At 53.5% G+C, this 20,779-nt stretch overlaps 9 protein-coding genes across 9 annotated transcripts; 4 read left to right on the top strand and 5 right to left on the bottom strand.

The window, feature by feature from the left end:
* Positions 1-926: 926 nt before the first annotated feature.
* Positions 927-2,138, bottom strand: PG997_013454 (uncharacterized protein; the record flags this gene model as incomplete). The annotated part of the gene is made up of 2 exons (XM_066817768.1): positions 927-1,900; positions 2,006-2,138. The coding sequence occupies 2 exons, from the start codon at positions 2,136-2,138 to the stop codon at positions 927-929; spliced, it is 1,107 nt and encodes a 368-aa protein (XP_066663460.1).
* A 481-nt stretch (positions 2,139-2,619) lies between these two features.
* On the bottom strand, positions 2,620-3,522 carry PG997_013453 (glutathione s-transferase; the record flags this gene model as incomplete). The annotated part of the gene is made up of 1 exon (XM_066817767.1): positions 2,620-3,522. The coding sequence occupies one exon, from the start codon at positions 3,520-3,522 to the stop codon at positions 2,620-2,622; it is 903 nt and encodes a 300-aa protein (XP_066663459.1).
* A 529-nt stretch (positions 3,523-4,051) lies between these two features.
* PG997_013452 (uncharacterized protein) lies at positions 4,052-5,250 on the bottom strand (the record flags this gene model as incomplete). Its single annotated transcript, XM_066817766.1, has 2 exons — positions 4,052-4,884; positions 4,962-5,250. The coding sequence occupies 2 exons, from the start codon at positions 5,248-5,250 to the stop codon at positions 4,052-4,054; spliced, it is 1,122 nt and encodes a 373-aa protein (XP_066663458.1).
* Positions 5,251-6,278: 1,028 nt separating this feature from the next.
* Positions 6,279-7,316, top strand: PG997_013451 (uncharacterized protein; the record flags this gene model as incomplete). Its single annotated transcript, XM_066817765.1, has 1 exon — positions 6,279-7,316. One exon carries the CDS (start codon positions 6,279-6,281, stop codon positions 7,314-7,316), a length of 1,038 nt encoding a protein of 345 aa, XP_066663457.1.
* Positions 7,317-7,962: 646 nt separating this feature from the next.
* PG997_013450 (uncharacterized protein) lies at positions 7,963-8,952 on the top strand (the record flags this gene model as incomplete). The annotated part of the gene is made up of 1 exon (XM_066817764.1): positions 7,963-8,952. One exon carries the CDS (start codon positions 7,963-7,965, stop codon positions 8,950-8,952), a length of 990 nt encoding a protein of 329 aa, XP_066663456.1.
* Positions 8,953-10,585: 1,633 nt separating this feature from the next.
* PG997_013449 (uncharacterized protein) lies at positions 10,586-11,419 on the top strand (the record flags this gene model as incomplete). The annotated part of the gene is made up of 1 exon (XM_066817763.1): positions 10,586-11,419. One exon carries the CDS (start codon positions 10,586-10,588, stop codon positions 11,417-11,419), a length of 834 nt encoding a protein of 277 aa, XP_066663455.1.
* A 562-nt stretch (positions 11,420-11,981) lies between these two features.
* On the bottom strand, positions 11,982-14,151 carry PG997_013448 (uncharacterized protein; the record flags this gene model as incomplete). The annotated part of the gene is made up of 7 exons (XM_066817762.1): positions 11,982-12,069; positions 12,122-12,941; positions 13,002-13,251; positions 13,325-13,513; positions 13,570-13,600; positions 13,658-13,803; positions 14,047-14,151. 7 exons carry the CDS (start codon positions 14,149-14,151, stop codon positions 11,982-11,984), a joined length of 1,629 nt encoding a protein of 542 aa, XP_066663454.1.
* A 1,199-nt stretch (positions 14,152-15,350) lies between these two features.
* PG997_013447 (uncharacterized protein) lies at positions 15,351-16,725 on the top strand (the record flags this gene model as incomplete). Its single annotated transcript, XM_066817761.1, has 2 exons — positions 15,351-15,510; positions 15,584-16,725. The coding sequence occupies 2 exons, from the start codon at positions 15,351-15,353 to the stop codon at positions 16,723-16,725; spliced, it is 1,302 nt and encodes a 433-aa protein (XP_066663453.1).
* Positions 16,726-16,934: 209 nt separating this feature from the next.
* Positions 16,935-18,453, bottom strand: PG997_013446 (integral membrane protein PTH11; the record flags this gene model as incomplete). Its single annotated transcript, XM_066817760.1, is given in 4 exon segments — positions 16,935-17,060; positions 17,071-17,512; positions 17,581-18,034; positions 18,297-18,453. 4 exon segments carry the CDS (start codon positions 18,451-18,453, stop codon positions 16,935-16,937), a joined length of 1,179 nt encoding a protein of 392 aa, XP_066663452.1.
* Positions 18,454-20,779: the final 2,326 nt, after the last annotated feature.

The following is a 20,779-nucleotide window of genomic DNA, read 5'->3' as shown; positions in this document are numbered from 1 at the left end:
CACATGGAGAGATCCTCAACTGTAATGCAAATAGAAATGGAAATGTGTCGTAACAGAAGAGATATCATGGCTGTTCGTAGTAGTAAGGGGAGAACTGCACGTTGTTGCTTCCACCAATTATTTGGCACGATGGTTGCCTTCTTGGGTGCTGTACTACAGGGCCTTCTGGTTCTGGGAGCTCTGTTCAGCTTCATGCAATTTCGACAAAGAAGGCAAAGCTTCCCTACATAAATCCTAACAACAGAGAAATCCAACGCCTAGGGTGCCCCCGGAGCAGTGTCGCTACACCACTGGGTGCCCGCCTGGCCGGACCAGGTGCCCCAAGGCTACTCAGCACGCTGTTTATTTTTTTCTTTTCTATTATTTTTAGGATTTATTTCCCCTGTTCTATTATGTCTGTCTCGGGTGCCACAGGGCTGTGTGGTAAACCGAAAAGTCGTGCTGCTGGTGGGATTCGAACTGCTCTACTATCTACGCCTTTCTTGGTCGTGTGGCTCAGTGGGTTATTGTGCCAATTTGATTTGATGTGAAGCTCTACCTAGGTTATCGAGATGTACCTTGATTAGGTACCCATTACCTTGGGCACGTATCAGCTGTAGGTAATTCAGTTCCCTAAAACCTACGTACAACCCACTCGGCCTTCCTAAGCTGTGGGCAATGGGCGCTTCACCATATATTGGGACACAACCAGCCCTGTAGTTTGGAAGGGCAGTGCTATTTTACTCCTGGAGATCAACACCAGAAGACAAAGCCACCTGACATACCGAACCAAGCTTCTTCCCTATTACTTGTTGGCTCACTTGGATCAGACCACGCCCACATATGGAAAGGGTACGTTCTTTTCGTCTACTAAATGCACCATCCTACAATCCGCAGACCTACCACGATCCATCATCTGATCATACCACAGCCCCAAACAGCGCCATCTAGACTGGCTCATTGACTCCTCGAACAACCCATAACTGATCACTGTGGCCCATACCAATAACACCGAACAAACCGTTCAGCAACCCGCCCTGCTGCTGAGGGCCCGATTTCTGCGGCTGCCCATCACTCAACTCGACAATTTCAATCTTCTTCCAGCCCGCGAAATGCAGATAGTCACCGACCATCTGCAGCCTCTCCTCTTCGCTGATCTTCAGCCATCGGGCAATGGCCTTGGTCGGGAAGCAGCGGTTGCTGATGGTGAGATGAACGGCGCCGCCGTCCTTGGTGACGTCTCTCAGGCTCCTGAGCACCTCGACCGGGTGGATGAGGTAATCGATGGATACGACCAATGTGCTGGCGTCGAACTTCTTATCCTCCTGAGTAGCAGTCCCACCAGCTGACGATGTGTTTTGCATAGGGTCGTTGCTCTCCCTGAGAGCGCGGGCGACATCCGGTTTTTCATTCAAGTCCACCACGATCTTTCCGCAGTTGAGGACCCTATTCGCTGCCAACTCCTCCTGGTTCATGCCCATCCCCGTGATCTGAATTCCTCCTTCGCCCGCGGCGGCCTTCTCGATGTCCGGCGGGTAATGGCTGACCCACGAGCTGCACAAGTCGAGGATCCGGCCCTGGCGGGGCAGCACGGCGTCGTAGTAGTCCCGCAGAGATGCAATGGCCTCGTCGTCGATGTGCGTCACAAACCGCGGCGTGTCATAGAAGGACGTGTCCGGACTGGGGTCCTGCCGCGCAAGTCGGCCTCGCCGTACGGCCACGCCGCGTGCCGTGGCTGGTACGGCCGAGTCTTCCAGGCGGAGGAGGTGGGAGGAGGCATGTCTATTGTTGTCTTCTGCTGTCCGGCCATGCCAGAATACGGTCGATTTTGCTTCGGCGGTGTTAGGAGCGAGGCGAACAGCAGACTGCTGGCGATGGATGTGGGGCGGAGGCGGCGTATTGGCTGCAGCATGAGGGCCGACTTTGAGGAGAAATTGCAGTGGATGTAAGTTTACGTGTTTCCCGGAATAATGTGTTACCTGGGAAGTGACATATTCATGTTTCTATGCATGAGTGAAGAAGGAACGTGACGTGCCAAGTGTTGTCGCCCGACCGGTCCGGATCCACCACCAATCGATGACGTCGGAGATATTGCGCCGGCGCTTTTTGACCCGGGGAATGTGGAGGCAAAAGTTCGGACCTGTGCCCCACAACTTCATGTCCGAGTGATCATCACGAAGATAATCGATTCACCCTATCCAAGATATTTGTTGATCTAGGGAGAGTAACAGAGTAGATCAGTCATTGCATCTAAAGGCATCTCATGAGCTATATTGAGAAGCGTAGTAGTTGCTATTTCTAGTTGGAAGGAGAAAGGCCGATTCTGGCCCTACTCAGGTAGGCAGGATGAATAAACAGTTTGTACATAAGCGGCTTTACCCAATATGAACTCACTTTCATAGGGAAAAAACAGCTTTATAGCGAGGAGGCCGCTTTTGAACCATACAAGTCTTTCTGACGTGCCAACACGACTGGGTGATCGATAGAGCCTGGTTGCATGCTGCTGAACTGCATCTTGCTGCCGGCCTCAATATCAGGGAAAGGTCCCAGGGGTGTGATTGCAAGTGGGTTAATGTCGCCATGGCTTTTGGTGTACTATTGTTGTCCCAAGTCAGCAACAGTGCAGCCGAGATCAGGAGGTCACGGGCGGTTGTCATCACTCACGTTTTCTTTGATATGCCTAAAGTCCGTGGTTTCTTTGAAACCAGGGACGTTCCAGTACAGGTTCTTCAGCCAGTTATGAATGACGGGATAGTTGCCACGGATGGTGCCCAGGTTACATTTGAAGTGCTGCACGTAAATGGCATCAAACCTGACGATGGTCGCATATGCGCGTATATCGAGCTCCGTTAGCTCTTTCCCGAGAATGTAGGGACCGCCGTTCTGCTGAGTGATGGACTCCAGGTGGTTGAGAGCCGCAAAGACCGTCGGCACATTCTCCTCATACTCTTCCTGGCTGCGCGCAAAGCCGGCCTTGTACACGCCGGTGTTCAAGTCGCGCTGCATCCACTCGCTGATCTCGTCGATTTTGGCCCTCAGGTGCTCGGGGTACAGGTCCAGCTGCCGCTCGGGGCTTCCGTCGGGCAGGAGACTGTCGAAGGCGGTGGGCATCCAGCGGAGGAGCTCGTGGCTCTCGTTGTTGACCATGGTGTCCGTCTTGGTGTCCCACAGGACGGGCACGCTGAACCGGCCCTTGTACTCGGGGTCGGCCTTGAAGTAAACCTCGTGCATGAACTTGGACCCGAACAGCATGTCGGCCGTCGCACCCTCGTAGAGGTCACCAGGCCCGTTGGCACCGGGAAACTGCCAGCCCGGCCAGCCCTCGTCGTTGCCCTTCGGATAGGGCTTCACGACAGACACCCCGATCGCATCTTGCAGGCCTTTCAAGTGCCGCACAAGGTAGGCGCGATGGGCGAACGGGCAGAACAGGCCGATGTAGAGATGGTAGCGTCCGGCTTCTGGCTGGAAAGGGCCGTTGGGGCTCACGATGCCATGCCAGGAATCGTCGGGCCCGGCATGAATGACCTTGCTGGCTGAAGTCATTGCTAAGAGAGTTGCGAGGGTGGGCACTTAACGTTTTTATCGTTGTTTGGTCCGTCTGGTTGTTGAATTCAGAAGATCACTGGTGATGCCTTCCTTTTTACCCGCGGTGAAACGAAACCAACCCCTCCCCCAAAACAGGGCCCAATAAACCTTAAACACCCCCTGGAATCCACCTTTTAAGATGCTACGAGATCTAGGGCTCGGAATAATGCTGATAATGCGACATTATGCAAGATGGCGTATTATCATGAACCTTACGGTTTTAAGTGTCATAATCGCATTATTACAATATATCATATAATTATGCGTACCAAGCACGCTAATTGGCATAATGCTATTATGCCAATTCTATTATTCCGAGGCCTAACGTCGAGATCCGATAATGACCCCGCATTGATGGTGTGGAAGGGAGTGGGACGACATATTGAATTTGGCCAGACTTGACCTTGATTAATCCACGGCTGTCACCTAAGCAAGTAAACGTGAGATTGAATTTACTTCGTAATAATATACTGCGTTTACTCCACTCTTAACGGTGTTTTCCGCCGTCAAGGGGATACCGCCTAGTGAAAGTGTCTCCATTCCAACGTTCTACTCCCGCCACCAACGTTCTGTCTGGGAATCCAATCTGCTCAATAGCGAAGCTGGCCACCACGCTCGCCCGGACGATGGTTTCCGTTATCTGAGAAGCGTCGCCCATTACAGGCGCTGCAGCCGTCACCTCCTGTTGCTGAGTTGCTTGTTCCGAGGAATCCGTCTTCTGCGCGGCGGCCACGAGCGACACAGCCAAGGCACCGAGAAAGGTGTTGCCAGCCCCCGTGGCATCCACGACGGCTTTCTGGTCAATGTGGTATGGCCGGAACATGTTGGACAGTCCACCGCCGGCAGCGCTCTTGGCGAAGCAGCCCATCTCGGCGCAGCGGACGACCAGCATACCTTGCCAGGCGCCGTCGGCCACGCCCTCAAACAGCTCCGTGCCGCACTTCTTAATCACGGCCTGCTGCGACTTGGCGCCGTCGTCGTTGGGCGTGTCCGTGCTGTTTGGCTTGGCGTTCCCGAAGAGGCCGAGCAATTCGAGGTGGTTGGGCGAGAAGACGCTGACGAGCTTGCTTGCTTCCTTGTGCGCTTCCAGGTTCTCGGGCGTGCATTTCCAGGGCAGAGGTTCCCAGACAATGAACGTGGGCTCGCGGATGCCGGCTGCCTGGCGTCGGCTCAATAGCCTCGGGAACTTGGGCCATGACGGCTTCAGGGGGAAGTAGCATATGGAAGGCCCTCGCGGCGAGCAGATTGCGGGGTAGCTGAGCAGGCGTGGGCTGAAGCGGCTCGGTGAGATACACGAACGTCTTGTCTTCATGGTGAGTACTGTAGTTAGCGAAAGGGAAACTGGGGGAATATAGAGGGCACGAGACGAGTTACTGTTGAATGCATTGTCGTGATACACCAGCTTGCCTCGGTGGACTCGCGCGTCGGGTCGACCATCATCTCGAGCGTGACGCCCAACCTACGCACCGCCTGCGTCACCGAGTCGGGAAAGTCGTGACCGGCAACGATGAAGCTGCCGACCTTCTGGGCGTCAGGGTGACCCATGGCGATGCGGGCGCCGAGCATGCTCCAGGCGCCGGACCCTCCGATGTCGTCGCGCAAGATTTGACCATCGGGCAGATGCAGCTCGTCGAGGACTAGCATGCCCAAAGAGACGAAAGAAATGTCATCCGAAGCCGAATCCATCACTAATGTTATAAACGCACAACACGTACCGGTGCTGTGGTCGGCACTTACTGACTAAGGACAGAGGTCCTTGGCAGCAGACGGCCTACTAAAGGAGACAGAATAGAATGACGGAAAAGGGGGTGTATTGATATTGAATCTAAGTCTAAGTAAAGGTCGGTCGGTCTCTGAGATAGAGGAGATAGAGCCTTCATGCGCACGTGCCACCTGACCCCTAAGCTAGGATCCCTGCCCCTGCTACAATGTCTGTTTGAGGAATTTGGGTTGTCGTTGCCAATGCAGTGCTGACAGTCCTGTAGGAGAAAAAGCCGAATCGGATCAGCACCCACCAACTGCAGTTTTGTCTGTACACTGGAATAAACGCGTCTCAAATGGCTAACCGCCGAATAAGAATATGTGTAAATGAATAATATTGAATAATTGATATTCTATATAATAAGAGTATGAGCAAGTACCGACCAGAAGTCCAGGGCAGTGCACACCCACCTAAGCCACCTGGATAAAAGAGCGCGGGTAGCTACATGTAAAAGTGCTGCAAGATGCCTGTTTACCACAGTAGGTAGCCCCAGGCAGCAACAACCTTCTCAACAATCAACACCCACCAACCTAGGTACAGTTCAACTGTACACTGGAATAAACGCGTCTTAAATTGCTAACCATGGAATAACAATAGTATGACCAGTGCCGTAGGTTGAGTCAACGTTGTTCCTGGCATTCGCTGGCCAACTTTCTTCATAAACACCTAATTGTTTCACTGTCTTTCCAGTACTACCAAAACTGGTCCCCTTCGACTCGGCAGGTTGCAGCTGCTGCACATTGACCCAGGTGTTGCTTCCCCGCACCAGCACGGCATATATTATTCTCTTTCACTTCGCATGGTTGGAAATTCTTGACAATTGCCTACTTAGGTACCTTGGCTTGTGTCCATCTGCCGGATGGTAGGAGACCATCCTGGAAGACTGCAGTCCACGAACTAACAAGCAGCAGTTTCATTGTAATCGTCGCGTCAACACTGCATCTCCGACACCATGCCCAAGCCACAGTCACGCACCCGTCGCGCCACTGCTCGCAAGCGCAGAGCAGCAACACAGCAAAAACCAGCGCCTCTCGATCACTTCCATCTCTTCCCCAAGTTGCCCCCCGAGCTTCAGTTGATGGTATGGACGATGTGGCGCCAAGACGAGCCAATCCTCCGCCATTACATGAGTCTGTTCCATGACACCCGTTTCTATGCAGCCCTTAATCCGGCAGCCAAAGAGTTCGTACAGACTTCGGCACGCAGTGCTGCCAGTGACCAGGACGACCCATTGGACCCCATGGAATACAAGATTCGCTTCACCAATGAAATCCGGACGGTACAGGGCAAAACCGAGCATCCATTGGCCGTCGCTTTCCGGTCTCATATGGTTTTCAACGAAGGAGGCTACCGCCATCTCAAACCTGCCTTTGCCTGGGTCAATTTTGAGAAGGATATCTTCAGTATCGAGAACATCAGTCACCGCCTCGGTGGCCGCTTCCGATTTCTGATGCACCAAATCGGCGCCAAGGTTCCTAAGCCGCTTGCTCCTGGTCACTGGGCATCTCGGATCCAGACTCTGGCTCTCCACACTGATTGCAGGCCCGTTCTCCGTCAATACGATATGTATACCCATCTGTATCCCAATCTGCATCATTGGGATTATCGCAGTGTGGGCGACCGTTACGGATCTTACCTCATTCCAGCTCCCTCCCTCACGGGTATCGATGACCAAATCCTGGGTATCATGACGAGTCTCAAGCGTATCCTACTTGTGATGAAGGGGTTCCACCTATGCGAAAAGGCAGCATCTCTCATTTCGGCCACAGAGAAGCATACTGGAGGCTACCTTGACTATGCTGCTATACAAGCAGCCCACGACGTGGAGACGCAAGGTACGCTCATTCGGTTCGGGGTAAAGTGCTACAACGATGACTGCCCCGTAGATATCGAATCACTGAAGGTTGTTGGCGATTTGCGCCAGAAGCTGGATGGAACGGGCAAGCGGAGCGTCGAGTTGAAGTTGGTTGTGGACTTGATGACGGTTTGAGGATATGGCCTTGCATGCAACTGCAGGAGGGCCTCGAGCAGGGCCAGGGGCACCAGCAGGAAGGACATCGACATCCATAGCTATGTACCTGTGTAGCAACCGACCGCTCGGCTCCCAGTGGTTAGGTAGCTGCTCATATACCGAATTGACGTCCCTTGGCCGTTGAATGAACTTACTAGCGGAACCAACGTTTAGATAACTGATTATTCCATTCGTATTCAATGGTTAGTGATTTAAGAAGCGTTTATTTTAGTGTATAATTATACTGCGCTGTCGTGGTTGGTACTTGCTCATATTTATACTCTCATTTCAACTCCAGTCACTGACGTAATATTCCACGTCGAATAACTGTTTATTTCACATTTATTTGACACTCAGTATTTGGCGAGTGGCTGCAGTTCATTAGCGACATTCCAGAGAGTTGCACTTGTTACACACACACGGAGCCTGCGCTATGCCTAATACATCAATTAAAAACAACACTCTTAGAAAAGACAAAGTGCCTTTATTAAGGGAGCCCCATGTTTCAAGTCTTTGTTGCCGAGTCCTCTAATATATAAGAACGAAAATATTCGAGTGGTGCTTACTCTAATGCGTTTTGCTCAGCACCACGGGATATACCTGCATTGTTAACATTGTATTCACAATGGCGAGAACAGCTAACCACTGGCAGGTGTCTACTTTCAAGAAGGTGACCGACGCTGATGGCAAGTGTACAACGGAGCAATTCACTGAAAATGTCGAAACTGGCCACAAACTACTCGACCAGTCCTGCTCTCCGACTTTCATCAAGGGGAAACCCGGGAAGCCTCAGTGTGTCGTGACCTCTTACTTGTCGGTTACCACTGCTGACACCGTGGCCTATCGCTGGGGGGCCCAGGAATACACCGTTCCCGAGTACCAAGTTGTGGATCAGGCCCGGCTGACCATGTATTGTGAAAGAAGGTGGACGTCAAGGTTTCGTAAGCTGGTGCATCGCTACTGCGGGCTGGAATCGGTTATGTGGTGGGACTATCTCGAGGGCAAGACAGCCGAATTCACCCGTTTTCTCTTAAGCTTTGCAACCGCCAAGGCTTTCAAGATTGCTGTTTTGCTGTCCATGTTGCTTCTCATCGTACTTGGGTTGCTGGCACAGAGCCTTCCGGATGAAAGACTGGAGAGAACCTTCGAAACCCATCACAGCATTCTGAAAATGCTAAACGACACCAGGCCTGTAAGGAACCTTTCTATCAACATGACTCGCCAAGCCAGCGAGGCCGAGTCCATTAGCTTCCGGATCGAGGGTACTCACCTGCCAGACAAGGCGGTTATCGTCGATGGTATCAAAGACACTGCCGCATCCATGTATGTCATGGGGAGCATGCTGGCGGAATTCAGATATGGCGTTCGCGACATGGCCACGGATCTCCAATGGGCTTATGAATCCGTCCTCTCCAGACTGACGGAACGGTCGCAACGGCCGTGGTACTCCTTCTTGAGCATCGAAAGGAGGATGTCACTTTCGGAGAGGCAACTTCGCCAGGAATGGATTTCTGCCACGATCAAGTTAAAGGGTACACTGGCAAACCTTGTTATAGAAGCCGATCTCACCAGGGAAAAGCTTCAGGGGTATTGGCAAATCTCTGAAGGGTGTTGAGAGAAAGATGACCATGAGCCAGGACGCCCAGAAGAACCTCCTCAAATACAAGGCGAGCAGTTGGCTGTCCCGATTCAACATATTTGACACTCCGATTGCGATCTATGAGTCGGATATCGCGCTGGTAGATTCGTTCCTCCCACAGGTTAAGGAAGCGAGTGAATGCGTCCTCGGTCTGAGGGAAGATATAGCGACGGCATACCAAAGTCTGGTAAGACTTGAGAATATGTCCCCGGTGGGGAAAGGTTTCGACCTGATGCACAATTTTGCGCGCCACCAGTTATATGCTGCACAACAGTTGGAGGAGTTGATGAAAGCGATCAAGTACGAAATAGGTCCGATCAGGGAGACGCAACCGACTGAAATGGCCACGGTCACAATTTCAGCGACAACGGTACCCACTGATTGATCCAGATAGCACGGAGTTGTGGCGTTACTCTAGGGTTTCTGGGTCTCTCAAGCCCATAATGTTCATCTGCCTAGCAATTATTCTTAGCATTGTTTTGTTGTTTTAGGTAGGTATGTATCAAAGTAAAAATAAAATAATACACCTATTTGTCAAAGTTTGTGTCGAAAACAGTGCTATGAAGCACCTGGCAAAGAGTGTATGGCCGATGACTTTTAGAATGTTAGACCTGGCGTCCTTTTGTTGCTCCAGTACCGGCAGCGGCTGACACCTACCGGTCATCGCGGTGTGCCAATATTGGTAGAAAATGACACGATCTTTTAGTCTTTCGTGATAGTGACGATTATCAGCAAGGAAAAAGAGTAATACTGACGCTCTTCGAGTACACCCTTGTTCCAAGTTTTAGCGCAAAGCGATGCGAAGGCCGTGTATTACAGCTGGCGATGGAGCATAGTACGTGTAGAAAAGGAACAGCCATAGTACATGTATTGCATCGCGGTTCTAGATCCATATGTAATCAGCCAGTATACAACGTGAAATCTGCAACGCTTTTGGTAGACAACGTCCTCAGCAGTCCCAGATAAAATCTACGTATGCCCCATCAGACACAGAGCTCCTCGTCTTGTAGCCAGGGCCAACCGACTGGCGGTCACCTGGCTGCTAGGTGGGCAACTTCTTCCCTTTCGTGTGATGTATTTCTTTCCCGCTTTGAATAACGCATTCTGTACAACTCAGGACGTGTGTGTAGGGCACTATGCGTGTGCTCGTGCCACGGAAACAAAACGCCTGTGTCTTTGTCTGCCGAGTCTTTCGCCTAAAACCAAGCAAACAAGCATATTCTTCTTCTTTCAACGCCCATGTCCAATGAACAAACCCTTTCAACCCCGATCTGTTCATGGTATATATAAAGACCAAGTGTATCGAGACCCTAGGGGAGGTTACAGAAGCAGAAGAGTTCGCTACAGAAGCTTCGCCTGTTTGCAAATCCATTCTTGATTGGCCCCCTTTACCAATGACCCTGCAGATCAATCCAGGCGAATCATACACCGAAGCTATGGCAAGACGTATCACGAATATCCTATCCATTGGCACTTCAGTGCTTTTGGTGTTGCTACTTATTGCTGCTGCTGTTGTACCCAGACTAGGGACTCTCCATCTCCCCCAGTTGAGATTTCTCCAGATCCCCTACTCGGGCTCACATTTCAGCCGAATCATGATATTGCAGACATGTACTACAACAACACCAGGCCGAGGCTGATGGTCCTACGTGACCTACTTCAGGATTCGTCCGACGAGGCCTACAAACTAGCGTCAAGTATAGCCAGGAACTGGCTTCCCGACAACTATGCGATTGCTAGGGACCTCCGCGATTCTTCTTTACCCATGCACACCACGACAAATAAGTTTTACCCATTCAAAATACAAGCCAGAAGACTGATCTATCATCTCCGCTTAGAGTATCGTAAGATTCTAGTCGAACTGAAAGATCGACAGGGCTCACGGAAGGTGCAAGGTGATTTAGATCTACGTCGGAGGTGGATGGAAACTTCAGCCCATCATTCTAATATCCTGGTAAGCTTGGTTGCAGAGGCAGATGGTATCATCAACCAACTTGAGTTCCATGGCCAGACAATATGGGAAACTGCCCAAAGGTTAGGAAACAGTGAGAAAAAGCATAAGGAGGATATCAAGAAATTGCAGAACCAGTGGTCTTATCGGTTCAATCCATGGGCTGCTACGATTCACCCGTACAATTACGAAGACGACGCCAACCTCATAGGCACCTACCTTGGCCGGATCCATACAGCGAGAGAGGGGTTCAAGGTACGCCGAGAACTGTTGCGGGCAGCCTACGAGAGTCTAGCTTCGCTTGAGTCAATCGACTACCAAGAAGAAGAAGAAGAAGCATCTCAGCAGTCCTCCTCCGGCTATCCTCGGTTTGGGCATGACGACCAGAGACTGGCGGACTCCATGGTGCGGCATCTGGGAGCGGCGTTCGATTGCGAAGAATGGGCAAGTGATAATGCAGAAGATCCCGAGACCTGCGACGATATGTGGTAGAGGCCCATTGTTGAAGTTATGCGGCACTCGCAAGCCCTTTCGGAACACTGAAGATTGGCCGTGATCTTGGTTTTTGCGAGTTTACCAGGCGTTGGGTAAGTATAGTATCTTCTATTTGGCCTCATGTACTCGAGGGCTATATGCTCCTCGTGTTTCGTTTGTTTCCACAGGCCTACCCATGCTGACACCCAGTCTGGGTGGGTCTTTTGTTTCTGCTGGCGTGCCCGGTATATTGCAATAGTTAAGAAAAAGATGAAAATAAATAAATACACATGAGTAGAGGCAAATCCATAACATTTCAACCGCATTCAACATGTTCGAGTAGAGTGCGGACCTGCACGCGCGGTGCCACGTCAGATCCTTGTCGAGTGATATGAAATACAAGCCGTGGAGGGAGCCGTTTTTCAAAAATAGACAAGAAACATTGATAAAGTTAAGATGGGACCATGGAAATAGTTGATTGGACACCCGAACAGTTATATAACATTATTCTAGACAAAGACATGTCTCATTCCTTCTTTAACTCGCCTGGAAGCTCGACCCATCCCACCCGTTCTGGATATTATACTCGTCCTCCTCCGTCGTGCCGTGCAGGACCTCGTACCGCACCATCTCGCCGCACACCCCATCCCCCTTGCCACGCCGTCGCACTGCCCATTAACAAGACGCGCGAGCCGGTTGCCCACGTCGCGGCCCTCGTACCAGGCGCCCTGCATGTAGCCGAAGTAGGACGCGCTCGTGTGCTCGCCCGCGAACCAGAGCCGGTCCACGTTGGCGCGCAGGTTCTGGTGCTGCTCGAGCGTCGTGCCGGTCGGCCAGCACGAGAAGGAGCCGTAGGCCCAGGGCGTCGTGCCCCAACGCGGGTACTGGAACGCCGTCGGCTCGGGCACGTCGACGTCCGGGAACATGGCGCGCAGGACGGCCATCACTTCGGCTTGCGTCTCGGCGTCCGTCATGCGCTCGACCCGCTGCGATTCGCGTTCGGTCACGGTCACGAAGATGGCGTGCGAGCCCGGGAAGAAGCCCTCCTTGTCCAGGGACTGCCAGATCGGGTACCAGCCGCGCTGCACCGGGTCCGCGTACAGGAAGAACTCGGTGTCGGTCGGCCACCAGGTCTCGTTGAACTGCAGGAAGATCTTGGTGTACGTCCCCAATAGGAACGACTCGATGGCGACCTGCTTCCACTCGGGCAGCGCGGGCTCGAAGGTGACGACGTCCTCCTGCTGCAGCACGCCGAGCGAGAAGGTGGTCACGGCGTAGTCGGCCTCGATGCAGGAGCCGTCTTTGTTAACCACGACGACGCCCTCGCCCGAGTAGCCGATGCGGTCCACGATGGTGCCGAGGTGCAGGCGCGGGTCGTTGGCCGCCAGGAACTCGGAGGCCTCGCCCTTGAGCCAGGTGTTGTGGCCGCGCTGGTCCACGATGAAGTTGTTCTCGTCGCTGAACTGCAGGAATGTGAAGTTGGAGACGGCCGCGTTGAACACCAGAGACGTCTCCTCGGGGGTGTAGGCTTGTTCACCGTCTACGAGACACGGGTTAGTCTGTTGATTTTACAGCGTGGGAATTTGAAGAGGGCTCTTACCATATAGCCACCACTCGATTGCGTCAGCGGCTTGGGGGTACTCTCGCTGGTTCGGCTTCCAGCCGACATGGACCAGACCTTCACGCATCGTGCGGTCCTGGATGTTGTCGGCCAGCAGTTCTCCGGCTACGGCAGCCATGCGCTCGACGGCCTCCTCGTACTCCTCGATCTCGGAAATGAAGTCCACTTCGCCAGTCTCATTGTACGTCAGGATGGCCGAGAAGTTTGAAGGCGGGTTGCGGATGTTCCACTTTTCTCCTATAATATTCCGGTCAGCGGACGTTTGGGTTCTGAAGCGCAATCCTCGATAGACCGTGACATACCAGTGTCCAGATAGGATTTCTTTTGCCACCGGGCTTGCCTAACCCTTGCGCCCAGTTGGCGCCGTACTCGACGAGTAGCGGTTTGCCGTCTGGCCCCTTGCCAAAGTTCTCATGGTGAAGTCTTCCGCCGATCTCGTCCTTGTATTCCACAATGATAAAATCGGTAACTGACGCGTTGGCCAAAGTTTGCTAGAGCTGTTGTTAGATCCACGGCAGGTTGGAGGATAGGAGAGGGTATAGCGCACGGCAATAGTGATACCGGTGATGCCCGCGCCCCTATAAGTCGTCTTCGTTAGCCCACCATACCTGCACACTGGAGACGATTTCCCTTACAAGATGGCCACCTTGGTCTTCTGGCAAGTGCCACTATGGCGACGATGATGTTGATCCGCAGGTATAACAGTGGCCGACGCACCAGGAAGAGTAACGGAGAGAGACTGAAGTGCTATCAGGTTGAGCAACGCCACGGCACCGCCGATCTAGAAGAGAAGCGAAGACATGCTGAAGGGCTTCCTGTGTAACGGTTTGTCTGAGGGTTCAAGGTGGTTGTGTGGAACCGAGAGCAGTTGACGTGTGTAATCTCTGCCCTTTTATATATTTGATCTGAGCAACACGAGCATGCCTCTCTCTCTCTCTCTCTCCATTCAGAGACCGGAGAATGCATTGAGGGGCGGGCATGTGCGAGTATCTAGCGGATCCCAGTCGGGCCCTCCGACACCGACATAGCGGTACGAGGCGGGAGGACTAAGGGATATGGCAACACTTGCTGGAGGGGATATTCCGTCCCATGCGACTTTTCCCACAGGAGATGCGCCAGGTCCAGCCATTTCTGGGGTTGGCGTTTCCCATGGCAACAAAAGAATGCAATATGGACTTTCTGAAGCCTACTGGGCCGTGCCGCTCTAGGATATCCCGTGTCTCTGATCTAAGACACGTACCCCAGTAAGACATATAGCCGCTTTGCATCGTCCGATCCGATTTCTTCGTGTCGCCCAAGATACTTCCAGTCACGTCAGTGGTCCTACCAAACTATTTTGCTTCTCATATACCAGGACACTACTAAAAGTAGCCTACTTTGGATACTATTCCCGCCCTTTCTTGGCTCAACCTAACACCAGCCCCAGATGATTGCAACGTGGAATAGTTGGCTTCAAATCGAACGCATCAGTTTGCTACTTGGTAGACCCTCACCAAAATATGGGTTGCACAGACGGTCGAGGGTGGCTGCACAATCACGGTGCAGTGGCTGGCGGCAGATGTCTCGGAACCGACAACGACGAGGGATCGGCTCGGATCTAGTGATATACGCAAAGGGACACCCGGCTGACCATTCCCAATATAGCCAACTGAGCGCCGCCACAGCTCGATAGTGCTTGAGGTCCCGTGGTGGCGTTATGTAGATATTGATGAAGCAAGTTCTCCCTCTCGTCCCCAAAATGCGGGGCATGAGGGAATGTGATCTTCGAATCTGAGGGGTGGCTGGTCTCTTTCCTGCTACAGCTCGGGCAGCAAATCCATCTGAAAAAAAAAATATGGATTGATATATTGGTATTATCGTAGTGCATTCATAGTCGCATGGAATATGCAGCACGATATCTGTCATACATTGGGGTGGTATCCAGATGAGGAAGGTCGACGGTTAGACGAGGCAGCTAAACCCGGGGCTCCTCCCCTAGAAGTTGCTTTAGTGGGGGTTGGCCGTTGGCGCTGTGGCCAGTGACAGTCACCCCCAGCGACACATGCCAACAACGTCCCGCATCCGATCATTGACTCAGCAATTAACATCACCGCCTAACCTACATTACTTACTCGAGGGTAGCATCCTATTAAGCCCGAGTCGGCTGGTGACTACCACTCTAATGCACTCTTATCACCTTCTCGAGAGGCGTGGCCACGACGATAATGACGCTGCAGGCGCAGATATAAGATTGCAAGATGGCTCGCTGGAGAAAGATGGCGCTGCTGTCCAGCGTCATCGCATTCCCCCAGCCAACCCGCCGCTTGCTGGCAGCGCTGTTCGCCCGCCATGAAGTTTGCTCTTTTTGCTGTGGCGTTCTTCGGCACCCTTTCGCTCCAGCGCACTTTGCGGCACAGAACAAATCAAACAGACTTTAGCGCACCGCTTCAGTTCAAAAAGGATGGCACATTCCAGATTTCCATCTTGGAGGATCTTCACTTCGGAGAAAGTGCGTATCAATCTTTGCCGCGGTATCCGCCACTGATTGAAGTCCCCGCCGCCCCGTGCTGATCAGCCTGCAGATGCGTGGGACACCTGGGGCCCCCAGCAGGACCTCAACTCCGTCAGGGTCATAAACCAGGTCCTCAACGCCGAGAAGAGCCCCGGCCTAGTCGTGCTCAACGGCGACCTCATCACCGGCGAGAACACGTACCTGGAGAACAGCACCGCGTACGTCGACCAGATCGTCGGCCCCCTGGTCGAGCGCGGCCTGTCGTGGGCCTCGACCTATGGCAACCACGACCACAGCTTCAACGTCACCGGCGCCACCATCCTGGACCGGGAGCGCCGCTGGCCCAATGCGCGTACGATGCGGATGGTCTTTGGCGACGACGCGGGCGTCTCCAATTATTACCTGCCCGTGTACGACTCGGTGTGCGCCAGCCCGGACGTATGCGCGCCCGAGCTGCTGCTGTGGTTCTTCGACAGCCGCGGCGGCTGGCGCTACCAGCAGAAGGACGCTGAGGGCAACAAGGTCGGGCAGCCCGACTGGGTCGACGTCGGCGTGGTGAACTGGTTTACGCAAACCAACGCCGAGCTGACGAACAAGTACCAGAAGACGATCCCGTCGCTGGCCTTCGTGCACATCCCCGCCAACGCGTCGCTGGCGCTGCAAGAGGCCGGCATCGACGGGCACCGGCAGCCCGGCATCGATGACGACGTGCCGCTCGCACAGCAGGCGCAGGGCTGGTGCCCCGACGGTCGGGACGACGGCACCTGTGCCTACGGCGGGCAGGACGTGCCGTTCATGCAGGCCGTGACCACGACGCCCGGACTCATGGCCGTCTTCTCGGGCCACGACCACGGCGACACGTGGTGCTACAAGTGGGATGGCGTGCTGCCGGGCATGACGGTCGCGGGTAACGGACTCAATGTCTGCTTCGGGCAGCATACGGGCTACGGCGGATACGGCAGCTGGGAGCGGGGATCTCGGCAGGTGCTCGTCACGCTGGACAAACTCAAAGAACAAGCGGTCGACACCTGGATCCGTCTCGAGTCCGGCAACGTCGTTGGCCATGTCTCGCTAAATGCCACCTATGGCCAGGACAAATACCTCAAGACGCCAAACACCAAAACCTCCTGTCCGACTTGCAATTATACTGTCGTAACGCCCATGCCGGGGACGAAGCGAAAACGGGCTTCGAGTGATCCGGTTGATTTGTAAAGGGGTAATGGACAGATCTACCTCAGTCAAAGAAGGTAAACCCCTGTTCCCATGATTGCATCTCTTAGTCTTTGTATTCTGGGTGAACATCCCTGCCGGTTGAACGAATGATTTGAATTCATATATCCGGGGTATATACTATGTTACATAGAAAGATTGCTTGAACAAAATATGAACGGCCGTTCCCTTTTCAAAGATATTAATACAGCTCAGTCGAAGGACCCACGCGAGGGTCTCCCGTTCAGATTCGTCTCCGTCTTCTTCAGCGGCTCCGTGTCCTCGTACTGCACCTTGACATCCATGGTCCGCATGATGCCGTTGTACGTCATGATGGCCTCGTCAGACCCCGTCGGCGTCGACCCGCGCACCTCGATGTGGCCCGAGTGATTCGGCGAGTCGAATCCGCAGCGGCTTCATGGCGATATTGTTGCCGTTCTGGTTCTTCTGCTGGTGGTGCAACGACCGGGTCCGCGACATGTCGCCGCCGCCGCCGCCGTAGGCCTTCTTGCTGCTGAAGTTGCGGCTGCCTTGGCCGTACGGGTGGCTCTTGCTGCCGGTGCCGGGGCCCTTGGGGTAGTAGTCGTCCTCGCTCGACAGGGCGAAGAGCGAGGGGAAGAAGTGGCGCAGCAGGGGCCGCAGGGCGGGGGCGCAGGCCGTCACGATGGCCGTGTTGACTTCGACGACGGAGAGCACCATCTTGATGTCGTAGAAGGTGTCGCCGCTCGGGTCCGGGTAGTAGAAGAGCTGGATCACGCCCCAGATGCGGACGATGCCGACGATGGTGACACTGTAGGAAGGTGTTAGGTTAGCCTAGGGGTAGGAGTAGAAAAGGGGGGAGGGGGCCTGAGAACTTACACTCCACCCATCGCGAAGATACAAATCACCGCGATCTTGGTCGCCCTGCGCATCTTGAGGCCCAAAAACACGTAAAACGGCAGCGCCACCACGAGGATGTCGGTAAGAATAGTAATGCTAGAGATGGTGACGTGGAACGCATTATCGATGCACCTGGCGTCGGCCTTGGCGGCCATGTCCCAGTTGGCCTCGATGGGCAGGCACTGCAGCAGGACGGCGAAGAAGATGGCGACGGCCTGGAGGGAGGTGAAGGTGATCAAACCAAAACAGGCCCAGCGCACGCCCTGCCGCAGGCCGCCGACGCGCAGGATGAAGACGAGGACGGAGCACTTGACCAGGGCCAGGATCGGGTTGTAGAAGATCTGCGAGAGGTAGAACCACCAGAGGCCCGGGGCCGGGTCAAAGTCCGGGGGCACGTCGGCTTTGTGCCAGCCGAAGTAGCCGAGTTTGGCATCTGTATATTGATTAGGTTTGGTAAGTCAAGAATGAGACTCCAGGTATTACACTTACACATATAGAAAGGAGGCGACATTAGCAATGAGCATAACTAGTTACATGTCAGTCGATATTCTCATGGTCAGTGTGTAAGAAAGTCATCATACCTCAGCCGGGACCATTAGTGTATCGTCTATCCAAAGCACAAGGATCACAAGTCAGCATAACTATCCTCCAACGGACACCACACCAACCGGTCCGGTGTCGGGGAATAGACGTACCTAGACCCCATTGTCGAGTGACCCGCAGCCGGGTCCATACCCTCAACGAGAAGGCGATGAAAGCGAGCACCGTGAAGAAGACAATAATGAAGAGAGCGACAGCCTGCTTGGGCGGCGTGGGCATGGCCAAGATATCTGGAGTGGCAGGGACGGCCATGGTAGCGGGAGGCGACTGCTGTGGCGCTCCGACGCACGCTCGGACGAGAGAGATGGATAGAACGAGTGATATCCTTCTCCTATGCTTTGGTTCGACTAACCGGGCCCTGCGGTTCCTCACTGCAAGTCCAGATGAAAACGGGATGGGCACCGGGGCTTAAAAAGAAAAACAGGGGACGGGAAAATGGCGTAAGTCGCCAAGGAGGCAGATTATGGGGCTTCCAGTCTTTTAAGAATACTGAGCCGCATATGCGCGTGACCCCTGGCAGGTCCCGGGTCTTGACAAGGTCTGGTTGGGGGATGATAATAGAGTGAGATTGTAAGCCGATTGCCCGGCAGGAGAATTATTGGAAAGAAATACGGTAGCGACACGCATTTATGAAGTGATAAAGAACTTTCCCACATATATTACATACTGTTCCCGTTCTGCTTTCTTGCTCTCTTATGTCTCCGTGTTAGAGAATGGAAGTGTTATGTGTGTGTTACATTACTCGCAGAATCAGGGGAGCACGTCGCCCGGACCGCCGATCAGGCAGGCACAAAGTAAGTCATTAGCCTCCGTTTAAGCTGAACGAGCTGCCCCCGGATTGCGCTCCGGGCCCGTGATGCGATTGGTGAGAACCGACCGAGCAGATGGCAGATTGGTGTTTCGCGGTCAGGGGTCACGAGAATGTGACCTTTGGGAGACATTTCTGTAGTTGGCGGTTTCACAACATTAGTTTCTGTACATAGGCGATGGAGGGAACCGAGGGGATTGCAAAATTTGACGTATTGAGGTGATGAGAGTGCATCCAGTGTCGTCTGGATGCGTCCTCAGGGTCGTATTGTGTAATATGGGGAGGCCCGCAATACTGGCGTCGCATCGCTCGGGCTGTCAAGAGTCTGGCTCGGACCCTTTGTGGAGAAGCAGCCCAATCACAGCAGCCAATTTGTTTCTCGTCACAACCGGGTTTATGTTTCGTTTTATGCAGGACTACCCTCATTTGCAACGGATTCAAGATATCGCTTGCCCAACGAAACGTGGAATACCAGGTAATTGAGTCAGTAGCTCGAAGATCTCTGCCGGGCAGTGTATCAATGATAAGAGATAAGCCGGTTGTCCATAGGTACACAGGCAGACTGTGAACTACTGTGCTGATCCGGGGCTCACTGGTTAGAGTCATCCTGGACATGACCCGATAAAGGGTTGCACTGTTTTGACCACGACAGTAAGTTCGCGCAACAAGCGGATGGGTGAGTTCTTCGGCCCAATGCCCTGGATCGGGTTCCTGAACCAACTGATCACTGCCCGTTTCTGTACGAGTAATACGACCCTGCTAGTGATCCTTCTTCCCCGCCAGTCCTGGTCGGGCTGAAGCGGCAAAGATCTTCATCAGGGCCGGTCTTGGCGACGCCGGCAGAACAGGATTGCACTCGTCCCAGGTCAGCAGGCCCAAATGAGTATTGCCAATATGCGCAATGCAGTCGCGCCGGATAAGTAGGCCTAGGGAGAAGCTGTAAGAATAATATGCAAATTTAAAACTCGCATTTATTTACCAATTATTTATTCGCAAACTGACGTGACTGCATGCCATTCCATAGTCGGCCGAATCTTGGATGAGCTGGCACGTCCGTGCCTGGCCCAATTATCTTTGTCTGTCGGCTCGTCACCCGCGGCCGTTTCTCCTCCCCCTGCTCCCCTCGTCCTCGTGGGGCCCCTTTGGGCCTGCAGGGGTATCGTCATGAACCTGGTCAACATCACGGTATGTGGGCCTACGCCTACGCCGGTGGCACAGGTGGTCCATCCCAGGTTTGTCTGGAGTCTGGTCGCTTCTGGGCTCCTCTCACTCGGAGTCACTGCACTTATGGTCATTTTGAAAAGCTATATGTCGCGTATTATATTGCATGCCCAGGCGGTGGTGTTCAACCGGCCTCACAACACCGAAATGAGGGCGTTGGTAGTTGCTGGTTGCCGCGCCCCTTGGGAGCTTGTCAATGGTCTGATATCACGAGCTCGAGGCCTTTCGGGCCACAACTGAATGAGTATTGGCCATGCCGAAGCCGAACAACAGTCCAGTGCTTTCCATTTTTGGCATGCAAGTGTCCCAAATAAGCCCGGTTTCCCATGCGTCCATTACTCGAACCGGGTGGTAGCCACCGAGAGCACCACCTTTCGTGGCCGTTTCCGATCGAGATTAGTCATTCTCCACCAGGCAGGGAATCGTTGATATCCTCTCAACGTTCCTCCCGCGTCTGGGTGTCTCAGCTTTCCATTCCCTCTCCAGCCCATCTGAAGTGATTCGGTCAATTGGTCAAGAGAGCTGGCTAGTAAGTGACTCGTGTCACCA

This window comes from Apiospora hydei (assembly GCF_038363865.1).
Source record: "Apiospora hydei strain CBS 114990 chromosome Unknown utg000009l_segment0_segment0, whole genome shotgun sequence".
Lineage (NCBI taxonomy): Eukaryota > Fungi > Ascomycota > Sordariomycetes > Amphisphaeriales > Apiosporaceae > Apiospora > Apiospora hydei.
Note: the sequence above shows the minus strand (reverse complement) of the source record. Positions and strands in the feature narration are given on the sequence as shown.